Source organism: Chelon labrosus (genome assembly GCF_963514085.1).
Source record: "Chelon labrosus genome assembly, chromosome: 9".
NCBI lineage: Eukaryota > Metazoa > Chordata > Actinopteri > Mugiliformes > Mugilidae > Chelon > Chelon labrosus.
In genome coordinates, this window is record NC_140359.1 from 3,443,596 (window position 1) to 3,462,691 (window position 19,096).

The 19,096-nt window shown below is 41.8% G+C and overlaps 1 protein-coding gene across 1 annotated transcript; it reads right to left on the reverse strand.

Moving 5' to 3' along the window:
• Positions 1–1,470: 1,470 nt before the first annotated feature.
• ehmt1a (euchromatic histone-lysine N-methyltransferase 1a) lies at positions 1,471–17,633 on the reverse strand. Its single transcript, XM_084552178.1, has 22 exons — positions 17,177–17,633; positions 15,803–15,938; positions 15,352–15,434; positions 14,683–14,905; positions 13,584–13,729; positions 13,239–13,382; positions 12,617–12,924; positions 12,413–12,496; positions 12,224–12,312; positions 12,028–12,134; positions 10,991–11,113; positions 9,999–10,100; positions 9,793–9,897; positions 8,503–8,657; positions 6,953–7,120; positions 5,279–5,423; positions 5,016–5,093; positions 4,303–4,418; positions 3,521–3,607; positions 3,345–3,423; positions 2,034–2,209; positions 1,471–1,951 (listed from the first exon to the last, which is right to left on the reverse strand). Exons 1-22 carry the CDS (start codon positions 17,558–17,560, stop codon positions 1,855–1,857), a joined length of 3,135 nt encoding a protein of 1,044 aa, XP_084408304.1. The 5' UTR covers positions 17,561–17,633; the 3' UTR covers positions 1,471–1,854.
• Positions 17,634–19,096: the final 1,463 nt, after the last annotated feature.

The window sequence follows — 19,096 nt, forward strand, 5'->3', positions numbered from 1 at the left end:
TAAAGCAGTCCTGCCCTAAATCCTCCTTCGTGACTGCTCTAAAGTTCAGTTCATGTTGAAACAGCTGGGCTTTCAACTGTAACATCACTTTGGAGGATGGAGCTGGTGGTGCTGTTACACTGGACTGAATTAAAAGTGTTTCTGTTATTCAGTCTAGCCCACCGAGGACAAAATAATAGGAACGCACTACAATTCAACAGTACTACAAGCCACTGCCTCCAAAATGAAAACAAAGTTGTATTAATAGCTCTCTCAGTCACAGGCAACACTTAAAGGACAGGGACAAAACAACTGGTACACAATGTCTACAAAACATGGGGTGTTATGTACCGTGTGTGTGTCTGTAAGGATGTGCTGTGTGTGAGCATATCGAGGAGGAAAAGAGACAGATATTTTTAATGCATGAAAAGAGAAGGAAACAACATCGCTAATTCGGCGTTTTCAAATGGACATGGTGGTAATAGTGTAGTAATAAAATAATATATGACATGTATGTAGCTAATTCTTATCAGAACATGAGCCTGGTGAAACTCTGTTCACATTGGGAGCATTTTATGGGGGGTGCACACAAGTTGACAGCCCTACAACCAAGTCAGAGCAATTTAGTCGTAAACAAATTCAACTCAACAGCACTCACATTTACTCTTCCATACATCACCACATTAAGCCCTTGGCCAAATGATTTTGACAGATCACCAGTTCACAGACTTCCATCAATTGTGTTGGCAGTAATATTGTATATGTACCTCTTTCGCTCCCAAACAGCCTTGACTCATTTTAAGCATGGACTCCTCTAGAGCTCTTAAAGTGTGCTGTGGTATCTGGCACCAAGACATTAGCAGCAGGTCCTTTTAGTGCTTGGTTGAGCCTCGGTGGATCGGAGTGGTTTGTCCAGAACATCCCACAGAAGATCAATTAGACTGAGATCTTGATAATCAACACCTTCAACTCATTGTAGTGTTCTTCAAACCATTCCTGAACCATTGTTGCTTGGAAGAGGCCACCATCAATAGAGGTTTCCATGAAAGGATGAACATGGTCTCCACCACAACTTATGTAGGTGATTGCACAGCAGTTGTAGCATCCATATGAACGGCAGGACTCAAGATCTTCATGCAGAACATTGCCCAAAGCATCACACTGCCTCCACGGGCTTAAATTCTTCCCATAGTTCATTACGTTGTCAGGTTGTCCCCAGGTAAGAACAAGTAAACGTACACAGCCCTTGGCCATCCACGTGATGTAAAAGTGATGTTTCTTCAACAGGACAATGAGACCACCACTGGCAGCTGAAGTACTTGACAGAGCCAGCTCTATAAAGAGAATGGTTAACCCTGTTAGGCCTGCACAGAGCCCGGACTTCAACCCCATCCAGTACACACTGTGAGCCATATCTCATCGCACAACATGAGATAAGCTTCTATTAACTTAAAGGTCTATTGACACAGAAACAAAAAAAGGATGCAAAGATGTTTTAAAAGGGCATTTAATTGCTCAGTAGACGTGTGGTAAAAAACAAAAACATGTTCGTAGAAAAGATCGGACTACTAAAATGTGTCATTAATTCACTTTGCAATTTACGGAATTATCCGCAAATTAGATTTTTAATTCCTAACAACCTGGCTGCAAAGTTAGTTAAACCGATGGTCACAAAACGGACTGTTCCAGAAAACCATTCTCATTCGGTATTTACAGTAAATATGGCAGGTCATGTGCACCGAGAACATTTATCATTTGCCGCTTAAAAAAAAAAAATTAGGTCAATAGTGTAAAATCTCATTGCGGTTTACCTAATCAAAGGTTAAATCATACAGTTTATGTAGTCATGGAGGCAGTGTGATGTTTGGTGAGTTTCTATCTTGCAGCAGCTGAGTGACGACACTTGAGAGACCCACACTGGCAGCTGAAGTACTTGCTCTTCACCCTCCAGTAGTGATCGCCATAGTCAAACCTGACGAGGAAGAGGCACCAATCCATCATGTCATCTGCATTTTAACAGCATCACACAGACCTGATGTTTTTCCACCACTCACCCAATCTGGTCTCCGGCTTTGATGGGTCTGCTGGAGAAGAAGGCCACCCTGGGGAAGCGTAGGTCCTGGTGCATGGTGAACACCTTCACAGCCAGCAGGTTGGGCTCACACAGATGGTTGATGAAGCGGCCGATGTTGCCGAAGAGTCTCGCATCAATACAGTGGATGTCCCCGACCTGCACCAGATGATGACCCAAAAGAATCACAGTCACATGGGTGCTTCCATTCTGCTTTAACATTCTTGTGACTTTCAACATTTCTGCATAAAAATTATTCAGAACATCAGCAGATTTTCACACAAGTCATTTGTATACATCTGTGAGTTGTAAAAGTAGGTGAACCCTTTTCAGTCTGGTATGACCCACTTGTGCAGCAATAACTGCAACTAAACATTTCTGGTAACTGCTGATCAGCTGTCTACTGTGTCTTTTAGGAATTTTTGCCAGTTCCTCAGTACTGAACCGTGTCATTTCTGAGATGTTGGTGGGTTTCCTCACATGAACTGCTTGCTTCAGGTCCTTCCACAACATTTCTGTCAGATTAAGATCAGGACTAGGACTTTCAATTTGTTCTTCTTTAACTATTCTTTTACAGATTGAAATTGAATATTCCAAAGGGGACAAAAACTAATAAGCAGGGCTGTGTATGCTTCCTCCTATCCTCCCCCTCCCCCTATTAAGAAGGGTACTGCATACCCCAGCACAGAGACGGGGTCAGAGGAGGAAACACAGGTGCATCCAATGCAGAACTTTTTCATCTCATCTTTTTTTCAAACCTTACCTAGCCCAGACATGAAAGGGATTGGCAAATTGATCAGACTGAGGTTGCTTTTAGTGTCAAAAATTAAAATTAACCCAGTTTTCATTCAATGCCCTAGTTAGTAGGCAAATGCAGTTTTGCAAAGGCCATAGCCTTGAAATAAGTCTGAATTACTCGAAATCTGGCACACAAGTCCAGCCCAGTGCGTTCTACAAAAAAGCCCCATGGACTATAAAAGCCCTTCTCCTTGCTGAAAATCAGTGATCTGCTTCATAAATAACTAAGTGTGTCTAACTTTGAGCAGGATTCTCAGGGGTGGTCTAAAATATTTAATAACCACATGCCCTGGTGTCAACATTGTGACTCCAGGGCATGTAAATGAAAAAGAAACATTCTGTCTGCAGAAGTTTGGCCTAGACAGTACAGCGTCACCCTAGCTTGCACTATTATTTTTCACTACTGAGCCCAACAGGAGAATCAATGATACTGTGTACAGCTTACCCACAGCTGCCTAGGGCAGCCTTAAAAATTCATGTAAACTAACTCAATTACCTTATTGTCAAGAGTGAAGAGGAAAGAGTCATTCTCTCTTTTGTTGGCCTCTGCATCAGAGATAATCTCCCCAACGTACCTGTGGAAGCAGTGGGAGAGGAGGGATAGAGCTGTTCAATATTTGATGCCGTAAAACACTGAATTTAGTCGCTTCTATTGTGAGAGTCCATCCTCACTCGCAAATGAATGTTCCTTGAGGGATATCCTGTGTGGCCCTCACTCCCCAGCCCATCTTCTGTGTCCTAAAGAGCTGCAGCCTGGTTCTGAAACAAACAAACAAAAACAAGGTCATTATCTCACGCAGCAGCTGGCAGAGCAGCAACATGCTTCAGAGGAACAGCCACACTGAAGAATTATATGGATTTTATTCAAGAAACACAGTTTCACGAACAACAAAGGACAAAAACTCAGAGAGCTAGTTCTTTTCCTGAAAGAGAAAACTGCGTCCTGTCTCCGCTATCCTGGAATAACAGCTGCCTTCCAGCCATGTCCAACGCATGAACACTGTCACCCCTGGGTCCCTATTGAGTGCACACATTGAGCAAGTAGAAGAAACCAACCAGTATTCCTAGTCTGGAGACCTATCAAGCCTCAGCATAAAGTGTTAGAAGAAGCATTTGACTAAACGGATAAAAAATACATAAAGGTAAAACTCGAGCTAAGCGAGCTTTATGAGTGACCCCTAGCTGTCACTAGCGAGCTGATTTCTTAAATGTCAGTACCAAGTCAGAGCCAAAATCCCGAAACCATCATATCTGTGAAGGTTCTGTCAGCCAAGTCATGGTATATCCAGATAGGCAACACTCTCAGATGTTCCTATTTAAACCCCAACTCCTCCTACCATTCTTTTAGTACTGAAGAAGCTACTTGGATCAAAAGTTTTCAAACCCTATAAGGCCAGTAGCCCTTGTAACAGTTTGTACTGTGAACATGAAAACAACATAGCAGAACAGGTCACCTCAGTCCGTTCTGGACCACTCGGTTCCTGCAGGTCCTCCAGCAGGAGCAGGCGTGGTTACACTCAAACAACACTGGGGGCTCCCGCTGGCAGAAGTCCAGTGGTAATCGACCTTCCTGTACACATGTACACACACAATGAGACATTTTACATAACACCATCACAGATTAAAACCCACAATCTATCAAAAAGACACATCCAAGTCTCCAAATCATTTCTAGAAACAGAGTTTGGGCTAGTTTTAAAGATTTAAATAGATGTCTGATAACGGCCTTTTGCTGAATGAGATCACACAATGATGACTCACTGAAAGACTACAATATTTACATATTTGCACTGGTATAAACTACTGGAAACATGCAAGAAGTTAAGTATTAAGTCCACGTAGTTATTAATACACTTAACCGGCAAAACACCAGCTGACTTTTATTTTGAATTAATCACAGGAAATGCAGGTGGTTTTGGTCACTGAGCTTAACACTATATCAAAAGTTCACCTAGAAAAGAAGGCAACTATTTTTATGGGTCTGTTTAGACTATTACAGAGTAATGGAACCAGAAGGGGCAGCCATAGTGAGTTGTTAGATGAAGAGCTGCACAACAACATCTAGAGATGCTCCTTTCACAGGCGAATCCAAATCAACTGAAATCTTGGAGATTGGAGATTCAAAAAAATAAGTTGAAGTGGAGTTTATGTATGTGTGTGAACTTACGCTGTCATACCAACATCGCAGACTGAGCTGACCACACATGCAGCTGCTGGACGAGCAGTCATCTGTACAGCTGCAGTGCTGAGTGACACAAACAGTGAGCTATTAGAGGCGGGGTATTATGACATTTTGCGGCTTTTACCGCTTCCTGTATTATTTAATGTCACCTAAAGTAACAGCACAGCTTCAGTGGAAGATCCAAAGAGTAAACCACCTTCTTTAGAGCGCTATAATAAATGCAGAGTTACAGAGGGCTCCAGTCTCACCTGCAAGTGAGTGATGTCCTTGTCTATGTTGAGCAGGGACGTGACGCAGCTGTCTGGTATGTATTTAAAGTTTTCAGGGCACGGCTCGCTGTCGACTCCATTAACGCAGGTGATAGGAACGGTTTCGTACCCTCGAGAAATGTCCCTGAGAAATGGAAAATATTTTTAAAACCTGATTCGAATATGTGCAGTTGAAAAAGAAATACAATACATTAGGAAAATAAGCACTCACAAAGTAAAAACGTGCAAACTTTCAGCTATTCAAATAAAAGAAACTGCTGCGGAAAAAGTTCAACATGGCATTAATTTGAGCTGGGTATCCCTACAGATCTCTTGAATCAGTTTGATTATGAGATTCAAAAGGTCCTGATTCGATTCATTCAATAATTCAGTTTAGAAACTAATGTTGAAACCTAGTATATACAGTCAACGGTTGAAACTAATGGTTTCAGATATTCTGGATACATCTTTTGTCCAGCTCTTCTCTGTCGTCATCCTTTTTAAATCCAAAATGCTGGGGTGCGTCTGCTTCCAGGCCTGACGGTGCTCTCAGAGTTGGAGCTTCTGTCATGTTTTGGAACCAAACATGGACTAATGTCGTTGTGCGTTCCAGCAAGACTAATCATGTGAAATAAGTCTTGCGGATTTTATGAACTGATATCAGAAAATCTACTTTCTGTAAACCCAGCCCTAATACGAATATCAGTCCCTGTGTGTCAAGTCCGGAACTGGGGTCAAGATGTAGTTAGCCTGTCTAAGCATAAAGAATAGAAGTACAACTGCCAGCCTGACTCTACTCCTCTCAACACACCAGCCAGGTGGCGTTGACTGTGTTGGAAGGCTTTGTCAAAAACAGCTTTAGTGCACGGGTACTTACTGTATAAATGGGAAACTCTCCTATTTTCACATTTCCATTTGTGTGCAACTTTAACAAATGAGATATGTGTAGGTCTGCCTTTTGCTCTGTGCTTCTCACGCTCCCCGTCTGCAGGGGGTGCTGTGGTCCTGTTTTTTGTCTTTCATCTCCCAGAGAGCCATCCAATGATTGGAGGAAAACTGACTGGCGCTCACACTCAGTTTACATGAACCTTTGCTGCAGCGGTCAGTTGCTTCAACCTTTAGCTGCCTTCCAACCACACCTTGGTTCCAGACTGTGTTGTGCTGATCACTGATACTAGACTTACGAGTCCAGGTAACTGTAGGTGAAAAGTCATTTTTGTTTCTTCCTCTTCTGTTTTTAGACGAGGGACATTGATTTTTGTTTATTAGGTTATTTTAAAAAGTAGGCTGACACCAAGGATGAATGACCACATCTTTAAAATAAAAACATCTCTTTTGGACTGCAAGTTTAGTGTGGAACTCATCCTTCTTTGGAGCAGGAAAAGAGAGGAGGGTCATGTTCAGTTACCCTAGGCCAACATTGTGCAACATATCAAGAGGACTTACAGGAGTTTTGTTTCAATATGGTCAGGCTTGATCACATTTCATTTTTGTGGTATGACAGGTTGTGTGCAGGAAAGGTAGAAACCCATTAAACCTCAGAGGAACTGTGCTGATGTGGATCACCCAGAAATGAGAGCAGACAGCAGCAATACAAATCACACAAAAAACACCTTTTCACATGCAATATGAGACAGTAAACATCCTGATATATCCAGCATATTGCCCTCTGACCTGCTGAGCACTCTATCTCCAGGACAGTCCCGTCCTCTCCTGGCATCGGTCAGCTTCTTGTTAGTGCTGAGGGCCGTCCACACCTTGGAGCCGCAGGCGCAGCAGTCCAGAGCTGTCTCTCCCTCCCTGTTCCTCTGACTGACATCAGCTCCACGAGACAGGAACAACCTGCAGATGGAGAATGTCTTAGTTAAAAGTTTGCTGACTAGGCTGAAATAAAGGTTACACAGCTGGATGTGTAATATGGAAGTCTCGAAGCTAAAAGTGCTTAATAAAGTGTGTAAATGTAAGTGTAAACTTTTTTTTTTCTAAATGAATGAGGCAAAACTCCACTGACGCAGGAGCAACCCTGTTGTGTAGGTCTTAATATGACTCAGACACATTGTGTGTTAACACTATCAAAAGAATGGGGACAAATGCAACCATGACCACCACCAAATGTGGTCAGAGATTAGATCTGATATTTGTATTTTAAGCTTGTCACTTGTGATTGGATTGGAAAGTGTGTTCCCGCTATCAAAGGAACATGGTCAAATGCGCGGGACCATCTCCGAATGTTGCCTGAGATAGGATCATTTAGATGTGTCTGGATGTGTTCCAACCAGTACTTGCTTCGCATGCTGGCAGTTTGCTCAAATAACCAGATAACAGAGTCAATCTCTGAACTTTTATAAACTTTCTGACTTCCCTCCTCGGGCAGTTTCACCACCGCCCACGCCTTGACTCCTGTGAACCCTGTGTAATTAACAAGTCTTTAGTCATGTGAGTTTTGTGTGAGTTCCTACTCACAGAAGGTAATTAAAAAAAAAAAACAGTACAAAGATCCTCTATTTTTAGACCCCTCATCTCACCAGTTGCTACAAGGTGTTGTGCATCAGTGTGAAGACCCTGAACAAGCTTTGATGTTCTGTCAGAATGGGGGGCTGACTGACAGATTAGACCCTAGACTGGATTATGTGATGGGATTTCGATTCAAGAACGGCTTTTTTGATTTTATATTTGCTCTAATCCCGTGATTGACTTCTGTTCCTTGAACCCCCTTTAAAAAACATTGCTATTTATGTTGACTTCTTTGTTGACTCTTTCAAGAATTTCTTGGTGTGTCCAATACAGGAACAAGTGAGGCAATATAACACATGTGTTTGTTTCTGCAGTACAGAGGCAAGGTTTGCTGTTGGCACTCATACATGTACCAGTGTTGTCTATTTATTAGTTTGTTCCTTGTAAAAGAGACTTGTGTCAATGATTTATTAGATATTACACAAGGCGCTGATACGCTTGTTTTCCAGAATGCATCATAAACCAATCCTCTTTTTTGTGCGTTGTCTAGTTATCTAAATCACCCGACTGCACCCATTTGCTGTGAACTTTCTTCCAAAATGCCACATGCCACAAGAGCACCATCAGTGCATGTGCACAGTGCCCAAAAGTGTTTCTTTGCTTTGCTCAAATAAATGACAAAACACAAACTAACATCTCATCTGTCTGATCTGAATTTATTAAAGGTCTATGGAACCAGAGCAACCTTTGCTCCCATTCTTCAAACTCACATTACACACTCCAGGCGGTTCTCTCTGGCGGCGACATGAAGCGGTGAGTCGCCGTGGACATTGATGGCACTGAGGTCACATCGTGCTTCCAGCAGAGCCTGTGCGATGTCCTCGCAGCCCGACAGAGCCGCCCAGTGCAGGCAGACATTCTCTTCCTGATTGAGGAGCACATCAAAAGTCAGTGCTGACAACAGTATGATGTCATATGATGAGCCATTAGGTCACGTACACTGATGAGACATGTTATTTAGTCCCTACTATCAGTACTGACTGAGTAGACATGAATTCTGACTAATGATTTTGAGCTCAATGTTGACTCAAATGATGTAGCCCATGTCATGCAATACATCTGACTGAAAATGCCAGCTCATGTTTAATCCACTAAACTGTCACTAAGAGTAAAAAAAAAAAACTATCCCATGAAGGATTCAACAATTTGCTGTGCAGTTTAATATGAAGCTAATGGCTAAAAAACATCTCCTGTTTTGCTAAGGAAAGAAATCATCAATAGTAGTAGTAGGGAGCATGTCGCAGAGCAGGTAACAAAACAGCATCACCCGACTGCCTCCAGCTCAATAAAAGCAAATTTCCTCACTATCAAATATTAGTCTAAGCACACTGAACCTACAGTACAAATGCCAGTAACTGCACTGTAAGTACAGTATATAAAGTTAACTATTTACTGCAGCTCTCTCTTCACTCTGCACCCTAGCAATGTGGTTTTCTTCTTTACAATCTGAACAGACCTGTATAGAAATGTTTTTATTCATTGCTACTTTTGACTTCTTTTTTTATTCCTGGTCTTAGCTATATTGCGTCTATATTCCAAAACAAAGATCAGACAAATGAAGTAATAAAAATGCTCAACATTCTGCCGGATTAAAAGGACACACACAACTTCTGTGTGCCCTCTGAACTTTGTCTTTTTGGTTACTTTGGTCACTTCCATTTCTCTGAACTTCAACATGCTGAATCGGCTGAAAAGCTAGACTCCGACTGCAACGATGTCGGACACACCAGAAAAAAAACACGTCTAATTTTAACTGTTACAAAATAATAAGCCTATCTCATAGATGTGCCCCAATCAGCACTTCTGCATTCGATCGCTAATGGCTAAATGCCAGCATGTTAAAAGGGGAAACGAAAAACAGTCGTCTTCTTGTCCTGCAATGCTCTGCAGAGGTAGACTCATGCTGCTTGGGCCTTTTGTTGTCAGAGTGTTCTAGTCTGTGAAAGAGTGTATGTGCGCACAACTGCAGTTAAATCGAACAGTGTATTGTGTGCACTGACCTTGTCTCTGATGTTAACATCTGCCCCTCTGGCTAGCAGCAGGTAGACCAGCTCCTTGTGTTTGTACTCAATGGCCCAGGTGATGGGAGTCCAACCCCCGTCATCCTGCACAGACATAGGCTGAAGTCTATCACAAAGATTCACACGCTCTCGATTTCTTATCCACATCGCATGAGCTGTTAGTAAATCACATTGAGTGTTTTTACCTGGCAGTTGATGTATTTGGATGCCTTGGAGAGCAGAAGATGGACTATGTCATAATGGCCCAGTTTAGCTGCCAGATGCAAACAGGTGAAACCCATGATATCCTGGGATGACAACATGATACATTGAACAACACTGCACTGCTGCCACTACTACCAAAGTCCAAAAGAAGATCATTTCATTGGTTCTTAGACGGAAAGTAATCATACCCCCTGTCTACAAACTTCATTGTGTAGTTGGCTATATGTCCACAGAACTTTCATTCAAACAGACCAAATTAAAAGCAAAGACAAAAATGACGGACTGGCTGTTCACAACCTGTCCTGGCGATTCAAAAATTTAGTTTTCACTTAAACTGGGCTGGAAACACTTTTGGATACCTCAAGAGGAACTGGAATACTTTGCTGTGGAGAGGGACATCTGAATTTCCTTGCTTAGCGTGTTGCTGCCGTGACCCACAAAAATAGATGGTCAGGATAATTCCTGATTTATCCTCTAAACAATCCTCGGCATCAGTTCTTGCAGGCTTTGCACATCTTTTACACAGTGATATATTTCACCTATTGAATCTGTGAGAGTGACCAATGTTTATTTGTTATAACTCATCTAAAGCTGTTCCATTTTCTGACAATGTCCAAGGCCTTTGCACAACTAGTGTAGAAGAGTAAGATTAATAACTAATACATTACATTCTGTTTAGCTTAGACATGTTATGCTGACATATTCAAATGTCAGATGTCCATAAGATGTCTGTCAATCTAAACAGTTTTTTTTTAGCATGTGTGCTTCAACTTGATCAATTAAAATGTTCCTTGGTTTACGGTTTAAACAAGTAATATCAACACTGTTATTTTAAAACAGTACTGCAGGATATCTGAGCGTGACAGCAGTCGACAGAGTGAGATCAGACTGAGTGATGGACAAAGAATTTGACATGAGCACACATCAGGCTGGTGGGACAAGTTGACAGTGACTTGACTATGTGCAGACCCACCTTATGGCTGATGGCTGCTCCAGCTCTGATCAGGTACTTCACCGTTTCCAGATGGTTGTTTTCACAGGCTGCCATGAGCGGCGTTCTCTGCTCTTCATCCACCATGTCCAGGTTGGCTCCAGCCTGTGTGCACATACACCGTCAGTAATACACACATCAACCACAAAATGTCTGGGTACTGCAGTTAATGGAGTAGTTACAGTTAATGATAGCTGGTCAACTGAAAATTCATAGTAGCTATTCTGATCAATCACTTTGCTTATTTTTAAGCAACATATTTGAACACTGGCTGTGTCTAGTCACAGGAGAAGATGGTGTTCTTTGAAGAGAATTAAACGAAAATATACTTTTGTAGACAAACCAATAAAAAAAATGAATAAAGTGCAACCTTAATAAATTAAACAAGACATTTCTTAAGCACATATGCCAAACATTTGCAAGCATACAGAGAATATGTTGGTTGATTCTCTATTACAGTAAGTTGCCTGGGGTTCCTAAATGTTTGCATATCTTTCCTCCAGTAGAATGATTGAAAGCATGTACTCATATACTTTAGAATTTCTCCTGAACATTGCTGGCCTGGCATACAGACCGACTTGCCCGCCTACAAATTGTTTGTGGCAGAAAGTTGGTCTAGAACCCCTCTGCTGGGAACTGATTATGCCCTGGCAACTTTCTGCCGGGCCGATTAGACCGTTAGCACAAGCTTTTTGTGGCGATGTACAGTTACAAGTGTAACAGCGACATAGTCATACATGTCATCCGAGTGCCGTGGAGTTGAATTTGTTCACAACTAAATGGCTGCAGTGGGACAAGCAAGACTTGGAGTCTGGAGTAACAGGCGTTGACAGCAAAATAACTTTCATACCTCGTTGCTCTGATTGGTTGTAGGACTATCCACTTGCGTGCAGAGGTATTTTTTTCTTTGTATTAGTTAAAAATGACTAGAATGAAATCACAATGGAGTGTTACCAGACTCATATTTTGATAAGAACAAAGTTTTGCTGCAGCCTGCATAGAGACAATCGTTTCCTCACCTGCACCAGCATGTGGCAGATCTCCTGGTGACCCTCAGCAGCTGCTGCGTGTAGTGGGGTGCGTTTGTTTTGGCCCTCCATCAAAAAGTTAGGGTCCTTCCCATCAACTGTAATGTACAATGTTTGGTCTTACACAGAAGCCATTGAATTCCATTGAAGCAAGCAATTGGATATTTTTGTCGGAGTATAGTTATACCTAGAAGATGAATGACCTTCTGGAGGTCTCCTTGCTTTGCAGAGATGTACAGCTGCCTGGTGGGGTACTTCACTTTCTTAGGTTTTAGACTGCAAATGAATAAATGTCTTAATTATTTATATCAAATGTAATCCAAAGTTGCACTTTTTTTTCCAAACGGGCATCAAAATATTTAATCATTAACCTTACTTTTCATCATCCAGAGCCATCAGGATGTTCTCCAGTGACTCTTTAGGAAGTGTATCAGCAGCACACACAGCCTCACTCTTTAACCTGGAGGAAAAAAACCAGGAGAAATATTGAAATTTGACCCAAGCTGTAATAAAAAACTGGAATGATCTTTGCATAAGGGTTCAGAGATTATCTTAGAGAGGAAGTAAATCTTTGTGTTACCTTGTCGGGCTCTCATCTCTGCCCCTCTGTGGCTCGCTGGTCTTCTTCGCTCTGAGCATCTGTGGAACAGCAGGAACAGTTGGCATGGATGGCAGGGTGGCCACAGTGGGAAGAGCAGGGAGGACCGGTCCATTGTTTGATCTGGGCACCGAGGGCAACGTATCAGCTTTCAGCACTGTGACCTCCTTTGCCCCAGTGGCATCCTCCCCGCAGTGGGGGCAAAATCTGTGGTTCTTCAAAATGGAGGCACAGTCACGGTGAAAGCGGTGGGAGATGCTGCCGTATGGCCTGCACTCCATGAAGGTGCCCTGTAGAAGGCAGGTCAGTCAGTGTGGTATTATTTAAATACTCCAAAATTTAAGTAATTTTGTCATCAGTCAATCCAACATTGAGTTGGAGCTTCTGTCATGTTTTTAGATTTCCCTCATATGTGTACTTATATTGTTGCAAGGCCTTGCGAGATTTGCGAGACACTGCAGCAAAATTTCTAATGAGAGGCAGCAAAAAATTTTAAAAAAATAGCCAAGGATTTCATGAATTGATTTTCAGAAAAGCAGTTTTTAAACCCAGCTCTATAGTGGTGTCAGGCCTCATTCTATCTACAGTCAGTGTGCCTACTCACCGCCCTGCAGAAGAGTCCACAGCCAGGGCAGCACTGGTGTTTAACCATGCCAGCCCGGTGGTCCTCACACAGAACCAGCAGATGCACTGTGTTGGAGGGTCGCATCATTTCCTGCTTCATTACTTTCCTCTGGCAACGACTCAGCTGGTGAGAAAAAAGTTAAAATAAACTGCAGCATTAAAAACAACAAGGTTCCAAATCTGCAGATTTGACCACTTGAGAACTTGAGTTTATCTGAAGTTCTCTAGACTTCCCAACATGCATACTTGCTTTGTAGTTACTTCAATGGAATATTTATTAAATACAGATAAATTAAGACTTAAAAAACCTGAGCTTGATCTGTACCATTCCATCTGTGCTCTCCACGGCCATGCAGGTCTGATCCACGGCAGACAGGCTCCCTCCAGTGCTAGGGGTCTCCATACGACAGCAGCACAGTGGTAACTCCTCAGCCAAGGCCGTCTCAGTCACCGCAGCATGTGCTGCTACACCTGCACACACATCCCATCATGTCACTATCATGGTATCAAATGTCACATCAAAGAACAACCAGCAACGATGTTTGTTCTGCACCTGCATTATAAGAGATAGGTCATCATACCACCAGGTGGCAGCAGTCTGCCTTCATCATTCAGAAAGGGAAACATGAAAAGATACCATTTGCTGGGAGGCTAGGGAGAGCTACAAACTGTTGGAAATAACTGGACTCTCCTGAATCGGCTGATTAGTTGAACCACAGTTTATTCATTCTAGATGATCGAGTTGTTTTGAAAATTTTTAAGTGTTTGAATGTTGACATTAGACATACAGTACAAAAAACAATGTTGAAACAAGGGCAACTGGACTTGATTTTCTTGAAGCCATTTAATCCAAGTAGTTTTATAAATTCTAAATAATTTGTGGGTAGTTGGGGTTTAAATAGGAATATCTGTGGGTGTTGGCCACTATTTTGATCCTGTTTTCCTTCCTTAAGGAATGGTACCCTAACAAAACATTACTGGCTACAGACTCCAATCTCTAGGTTCAATGGGGTAGGGAAAACACAACCAACACAGTTCCCTCCAACTACAGGTAAGTATCTGGTGGTACCATGACCTGGGCAACTGAGAACATTCACAGACATGTTAAGATTAGATGAAGATGAAAAACAACAAGAAGCATTGATGCGTCCAGACCAGCGTCGCCCAAAACGATTGTGATTTTGAAGAACTATAATCAAGACAGATTATTTTTAATCTTGAGGCAGAATGAAACAAAGGCAGCTAAATCTTACCCTGCACTGACATTATTATTGTGTGTGTGTGTGTGTCTATATATATATATATATATATATATATATATATATATATATATATATATATAAAATCTGACCTGTTTGACGAATAAAAATGTGTTCCGTCTTAGAAAAAGGTGGACACATCAATCAGTGAGATCCTTCTACTACCTGACAGGGGTGGTGAGAGTAGATCCTCCTGGGCTTTCAGGTCCAGGCAGTCCAAAGCCAGCTCTGTGTATTCAATGGGGCCGCCTTCACCAGACTCCACCTGTTCCGCCAGGGATTCATTCCTGGTTTGCTCTCCAGCCTTCGCAGTCTCTGGTGGTGGTATCACTGGTTTCTGATTTGCTGCAGGTTGGTTCTTCTCCACATTGGCTCCAGCCTCCTCTTTCTGATTGGAAAAAAACATTCATCACATTGGTTGTTATTACTTAGATCCAATAGCTACACTTACAATGTAATTTATAAAATAAAACTACATACTAGGATTTTTCTGTACAAACACATAGAGAGAGTCACAGTGTTCTATTCGAGGAATTATACAAAGTCTTTTCAGCTAAAGCTGGCCTGTATCGGCCTGCTGGGACAAAAACTGCCAAGTCTTTAAATGTTGCTGTTTATTTAAGGCTTTTTAAAACCAGTCTAATCAGACTTGGCAGACTTACCAAGTCATTTTTTTTCTCCTATCACTCTCTGTAGGCTTTGAACTTAACTTACAAAATCAATATTGTATAAAAGTAAACATATTGTTTGAGACACTGATAAGCCCTTCTGGGTTTCAGTCAGGCAGCAGTAAGGAAGTCTGATACTCAAGAATAAACCATTAGTTGGACCTGCCTTCTCCTGCTGTTTGAGGACCTTGGCCTTCTTTTTGGGGACCAGATTGTACATTCCCATTTTCCTCTTCTTTCTCTTTACAGCTAGAGAAAGCACAAAGATGGAGGTAACACATCATCACCAAGAATGATCAAAAATAAATCAAATGCTCCTACATAAGAAGTATTACATACAATTCGGCTACAACTCTAAGCAATACATTTAAAGAATTACTTAAATGAGCGTATACAGTACTTTTAAAAAATGAGAGCTATGTTTCAAAACCTTTCTTCTTTGGACGCCTTTTTAAATTATTAACCATAAAGACAAATTTTGATTACTGAGGGATAAAATTGATATAGAGTGAAAAGTTAAGAATACAGAGGCAAATCTGCTGATGTAAAGCGCATAAATGGCATGAATAAAATTTTATTCACAGTAATAAAGTTGGCAAAATAAAGCACTGACTGACCAGCTTGGGGTTTGACTGAGGTGGAGACAGCGCTGCTCTCTTGGCCTTTCTTGCTAGGATGAAGCTCTGTGTCAGGAGGCGGTCCAGGCTTCAATGAGTCTGTCGGGGCCAACTTTGGCGCCTTCTTTCCAGTCGGCTTTGGAGTCGTGATTATTTTTTTAATAAAAGAGAAAGGAGAAGACAAGAAACAATCAGATATTAAAATTTGTGTGCAGTACATTCCACCATCTTCTTTTTCGATCTACATGTATAATTAATATCTGATTGTTTTACTACACTACAATATAAAAGGAAAGATTCATTTTATTATACAAACAGTCACTGCCATATAAAGAAGACTCTGATAATGGTAATTCTACCTTCTTCAAAGTAGCCACATTTTTGACTGCTGTTCTAATCCATATTATGACAAGAACCACTCAACTAAGTAAAGAGAAATGAAAGTCAGTCATTACTTTAAGACATGAAGGTCAGTCGCTCTCAGAAACCGCAAACTGCACCTCAGATTGGAGCTCACATAAATGTTTCACAGAGTTAAAGTAGCAGACACATCTCAACGTCAACAGTACGGAGGAGACTGAGTGTCTGAGACTGAGAAGAAACTACTGGGGAAGAACAAGAAGTACAAGAAGTAGAGAAACACAAATAATGGACATTAGACCAGTAGAAAGCTGGACTAAGTTCCGATGAGATTTTTGGTTCAATCCGACAAGATGAACAGATACGTTTCTATATGTGTGGTTCCCAATGTGAAGCCTGGACTTGGAGGTGTGATGGTGTGGGGGTGCTTTGCTGATGACACTGTTGGTGATTCATCCAAAATCGAGGCAAACTTCACAAGCATGGCTACCACAGCATTCTGCAGGGACATGCCATCCCATCTGGTCTGAGCTTAGCGGGATCATCGGTTTCTTTATCATCAGGACTATGACCCTGAACACACCTCCAGTCTAAGTAATTTGACTATTTGACCAAGAAGGAGAGTAATGGAGTGCAGCGTCCGATCACCTGGTCACAACAACCAACCCAGCCTAAACAAAGTTAAGATGGTTTGGGATGAGTTGGACCACAGAGTGAAGGCAGAGCAGCCAACAAGAGCTCAACGCCTCCCGGAACTCCTTCAAGATTGTTAGAAAACCATTCCAGGTGGCTACCTCATGAAGCTGAGAGGATGCCAAGAATGTGCAAAGATGTCAACAATTTTAAAATATGAAACATATCCTGGCTTGTTTAACACTTTTTTGTTACATAATTCCATATGTGTTACTCCATGATGTTGTCAGTACTATGTAAATATTACTCATATATATATACAGCCATAAGATTACGGAGAAGTTACTGGTCAATAGGAGACAACCCTCAGTTTGTTTTTACCTTGACAACAAGCGGACTTGTTTGTGCTGCTACTTCTGTCGCTTCCTGTACAGAACCTGAACTGGGAGGTTGTTTCTCTGAGCTCCCAGAGGCAGCAGCAGCAGCAGCAGCAGCAGCAGGTCTGTCTCTGATAGGCGGCGCAATCAGAAGTCTGGGTGTACCAAGAAGCAAGCTGGGTAGTGGTTTCCCAGATGCTCCTCCAAATCGTTTGCTGCACAGAAATGCACCGCTGTTGACAATGGGGGAATTGTGGAAGGGATTTATTGTTTGTTTGGGCTTTTGAGGGCTCTGAGCTGGTTGTCCCATGGCAACAACAGGTGTCCTAGAAGCAGAACTAGAGGGACTTCTGCCTACAGGCTCCTCACGGGCAACGCTGTGATCCATTGCTGCGCTGACAAATGTTGAAGCTGGTCGGATTGTTGGGACCTCCGCAGCGTCTAAACAGTGAAGAACATCAAATAAGAAGACACACCAGACTTGGTCTACACTGTACAGCAGTAGAGGTCTCATGCAACTCCATTCTTTTACGTTTTACACTGGCATTCAGCTGAATATTCTTGTGAACACTTTAAGAACGCTGCATGGTCCTACTGGAAAACAGCCAGGAGTCTCTGAGATCTGAAGATTAAGATATGTTCCTTGAGATTTCTCTCAATATTTTATACTGCAAATGATGAATTTCACAATTCTTTAGTTTTATGTTCAGAAATGTCATTTGCCAAATATTATTTCACAAAGTGGTGCAACCCTTCCAATCATTCCCTGAGATATTCTGTCATGTTACTGACCAATTCATTTAACCTAATTAGTTGTCTGATGTTCTTAAGTATGTATATGTATTTATGCATGGGTGCGTGTGTGTGTGTTAGTGTGGGTATTGTTTTAAGGGTTGCACAAGCAGACTTCCTTGTAACGGAACGGGAACTGGGCTGTAAATCGTCTCAGGTTGAATACCGTTGCAAAGAATACAACTTGCTCTACTCTAATGCAACATCTTCCATGCAAAACAATGAGCAATGCAAATCTGTAGTATGACATTGTGCATCACTGCAACGTCTATATGCAACAGTTACAATCGTGCAGACAGAAAGGATCAAGAGATGGCTCAAAGTTTTATATAAGAGGAGCCAACCAGTGGTAACATGTAAAATGGCCAACAGATAGGTTCAGTTTATGTTCCTAATATATCAGCATACTGGCAGCCACTGTTAATACTTCAACAATGAGCATTGTTCTTGCAACATTTTCATAATCTTGAAAACACTTCTGGGCATCTGGATACGGGGAAAAATCGGAACGATAAAAAAGTAACTTTTAACTTTTCTTTGTCTTTGTCTGACAACGTCTGCAATCTTTGTTTTGGTTCGTAAGCAGAGGCGCAACTTGGGAAACAAGTTTAGTTTCTGTTTTTTCTTTCAATAGACGAGATATATTTTCATCCGGACGGATTGAAATGTCTTTGGACATTCTGCATATATCTACAAAAATAATGGTTGTTGCATAAGTTAATTAACTTTTAGACAAGCCGACGGTTAGCACTGCGAATGTATGCTAATACATGAGGTACAAAAACTGCGTTTAAGATGAAGGAACGGCAACGCACAGCTCCACCTGAGCAGGGAGGTATGAGGACAACTATGGACTAGAAACTGGTTAAAAACCTAAGAAAGTTTAAACAATGCCGTAGTGGAAAAAGTTTGAGCAGCTGGACTGTACCCTACCAGGTCTGGTCGGGTGGCTGTATCCGAGCGAAGCTGATGGGATACGACCGGAAGCCGAGAATTTCTACTTCCGCAACTCTTCTTCTTCTTTGGGGGATATTTTAGCAGCTTTGACGTTACCGGGCGTCTTCGGGACTGGATCCACTGGCTGCTATATTACTTGAACTGCTGTTCCCTTTGATAATATGTTTTTTCACGT